The 3,350-nt window shown below is 47.0% G+C and overlaps 1 protein-coding gene across 1 annotated transcript; it reads right to left on the reverse strand.

The window, feature by feature from the left end:
- Positions 1–789: 789 nt before the first annotated feature.
- Positions 790–1,478, reverse strand: DEFB136 (defensin beta 136). The gene is made up of 2 exons (XM_054575972.1): positions 1,424–1,478; positions 790–962 (listed from the first exon to the last, which is right to left on the reverse strand). Exons 1-2 carry the CDS (start codon positions 1,476–1,478, stop codon positions 790–792), a joined length of 228 nt encoding a protein of 75 aa, XP_054431947.1.
- Between the last annotated feature and the right edge of the window lie 1,872 nt (positions 1,479–3,350).

Genomic DNA, 3,350 nt, shown 5'->3' on the forward strand with positions numbered 1-3,350 from the left:
TTTGAAACCAATATAACTATCATTTATTAAGCATCTAATATGTGTCAGGCCTCATGCTTTGCAAATGTTTCATTTAAGCTCCATAACAATCCTTTGGGATAAGTATTATTATTGTCTTAATTAGGAGGAGAAGCTGAGATTTAGAGAAATTTGGTAACTTGTCCAAAGTCACATTGGTGGGATAAAGAAGGAAGGTGTACAGGGATGACTTTTTTTTTTTTTAAAGAGAGGGAGAGAAACATCAATGTGTGGTTGCTTCTCACATGTCCCCTACTGGGGACCTGGCCTGCAACCCAGGCATGTGCCCCTACTGGGGATTGAACCAGTGACGCCTTGCTTTGCAGGCTGGCATTCAACCCACTGAGCCACACCAGCTAGGGCTATTTTCTGTTTTTATTTAATTTTATTGCATTGTTATTGCTTTTGTGAGCTTTTGTACTACTTCTCCTTTTCTTTAGGTTAGAGGGTAGATTTAAATTAGCAAATACAGGCACCTGACATCATAGAACATTTCTTGCCTTAATCCCAAATTGATGCCCTAGGAGGCTACCCCTGTGGACTAGTGATCATTCCTGGTTTTCTTTTTGAGGATGAGAGGTGTCCTTTAACAGGAAATGCCTTTCACTGCAATACCCCTTTACAAAATACTTCCGAAATTTTAGCAGTAATTTGGTCAGAGTCTGTCCCGCATTGGCTACCATGGCTCATTAATGATGCTTACACACAGATGGAAGATTTTGTCTTTTTAGCTATGCACATATCCTTTTAATTGGATCCAGGAAGTAAAAGTCAGTACTCTCTGACCTGGGGGGGCTGGTTTTTCTTTATTTCTGTGCAACAAGAAAGTACGCTGTAGCAGAAGGAAACCCATTTCCATCCAATTTTACAGCCAAGAAAACATCTGCCACCAATGTCATTGCAAGCCTGAACTTCTACTCCATCATTTCCAAACAAGCAATTCCCTGATGGTTAGGGGAAAAAACAAAACAAAACATAGAAAAGAAAAATCAGTCTTCAAGAGGCTGGGAGAAATCCTAAGCCTGCCTTCTCTTCCTGGTGGACGCTTTATTATTTTTGCGATTTACTTCTGGACTGTTTCTCATCCATTCTACATTCCAGCGAGGGCCATGGAGTCTGAGGCTGATTGGGGGAGGGGGAGGGAAAGAGGACTTTGGATAGTGGAACAGCAGCCTGTGCGTTGTTGAACTGGCTCCCCTCTCTCAAGCTTTGGCAAACATTCAGGATGTAGCAACAGAGGAAAAGGGGGCAGAGGCTAAAGACCACTAACCCAGTCCCATTCCTAACCTGAGGGTACATTGGATATTGGGTTCTCCTTGCTGGGCTTATATCCACAGGGGCTTTAAGTTCCAGGGTCCCTGAAAGAACCCCACCTTCATCATCAGACCTGTACCTGCCATCTTACCTGGAGGCAATAGGATCACCAGGAGGAAGAGCAACCCAGAGAGACAGAGTCTCATTTCGGAGGAGAGCAGAGCTGGAAATTCCTGAAGGTGGCTGCCTGGGAGGCTCCTTTATAGGGCTGGGCGGGCCTGGGTGGGGCTGGCCTCATTCTACCTGGAAGGGCACCCAGGGGAGACAGGCTCATTCAGGGTTAGAGGAAAGATTCTCTGGGCCATTCCATGCTACTTTCTCTTCTACAAATCATGGAACAAGGGATTCAGTCAAGACAGGACGGGGGCAGAGACCAGGTGTCGTCCATGCCGAGGCTCGAACACTTTCCCTATAACTTCCAATGTATCTTGGTAGAAAAATGGCAGGGAAAATGTCACTTTTGCTTCTCTTTTCCTTCAGAGTCCCACTGAGGACACGGGGGCCCAGAGAAATGATGTTATAAAACACAGGCTTCGTGGAAGGCCACAAAGGATGTAAGCAAGAAGTTGCCATGTTGCAAGAAACAAAGGGGCCCAAGGTGTCAACTGTTGGCCTGACCAAAAGTGAGGGAGGTGCTCAGACAAAGCAGAGAGAGAATAGCCTTCTTGCCCTGGCTGGTGTGGCTCAGTGGATTGACTGCCAGCCTGTGAACCAAAAGGTCGCCAGTTCAATTCCCAGCCAAGGCACGTGCCTGGGTTGTAGGCCAGGTCTCCAGTTGGGGGACGCAAGAAGCAAGCACATATTGATGTTTCTCTCCCTCCCTTTCTCCCTCCCTTCCCCTCTCTCTAAAAATAAATAAACAAAAATATTAAAAAAAAAAAGAAAAAGAATAGCCTTCTCTTTGGGTGGCAGATTTAGTCACCTGGCCTGAGGCATATGCGACAGGAACTCTTTCCCTAGAAAAATTCACCAAGGGGCTGTATTTCCCAATGGCTTGTATGAAATGGTGGCTAGCCTCTGGAAACTTTGAGCGTTCTGGGAAAAGCTGCTCTTTTTTGGAGTTGATTGGAGCTCTCTCTTGGTCTCTTGCAGAAAGAGCCAGTACAGTGCTGTGTTCCAGATTAGATGCCCCATGTCTGGGGTGGAGCATGACAGTGCTTCCCCGGAGCTAGAGGGATGCAGCCCTAAGGCAGGCTCGTTGGGTCTGTCCCCGCTAACGTGGTGGAAGGGGGGACTGAGAGTTGAGGGCACACTAACATTGGTTTTATCCTTGTGCCTGGAGGCAGGCTTGTACCCCAGTGGCCCGTGGCCGTAGCATTCTGCGTCTGTACAGGGGAAGCAGAGCATGGCTTTATTGGTTACGCTGTGTTTCGCGGTCCCTTTCCCCTGGATAAATTATTTAGCATCTCTGAGCTTCTTTAGCTTCCTGTTCTTACAAGGTGCACTGTTAGGAGGGATTTTTTGAGGATGGAATGAGATAAAGCTTACAAAATGCATTGCAGTCATCCTGGCATAGATTAGGTCCCTCCTCCTCCCTCTCCCTCATTGTTATTATTACATAGCTGTTTTGTTTTCTCTTGTACAGAAGCTCTCCCACAGACTTCTTAGTGAATGTCAAACATCACCGGGAGAGTTTAATTCTGGTTCCAATAATACGTATACAGCTGAGAGCACTGCTGCGGGTTGGAATGGGAGGTGAGGGGAGATGGTGGGCTAGCCGGAGAGAAGTCAGCAGGTCAGCGCCAGGTCAGGGCTGAGGATTCCCTTGCATGACCCCATGGAAGGCTTCCAGGAGACCCTGCACTGGCATGCATTCCAGCTTGTAGGGTGCAGGCTGTGTTCTGACAATTTGCTACCATAGATGTAGCTCAGCCTCAGCGGTACCACCTCATCCTTTTAGAGACGGAGAAAGCAAGGCTTTAATTGGTGAATGGGCTGCACAAAGGAAAGAAGCCATGGGCTATGCTGCCATCAAACATTCAGTTCTTTTGGTTCTTGGTTCAGAACTCTCTCCTTCT

Source organism: Pteronotus mesoamericanus, unplaced genomic scaffold (assembly GCF_021234165.1).
Source record: "Pteronotus mesoamericanus isolate MK-2021 breed Mesoamerican mustached bat unplaced genomic scaffold, CSHL_Meso_final contig_32, whole genome shotgun sequence".
In the NCBI taxonomy this organism is placed as follows: Eukaryota; Metazoa; Chordata; class Mammalia; order Chiroptera; family Mormoopidae; genus Pteronotus; species Pteronotus mesoamericanus.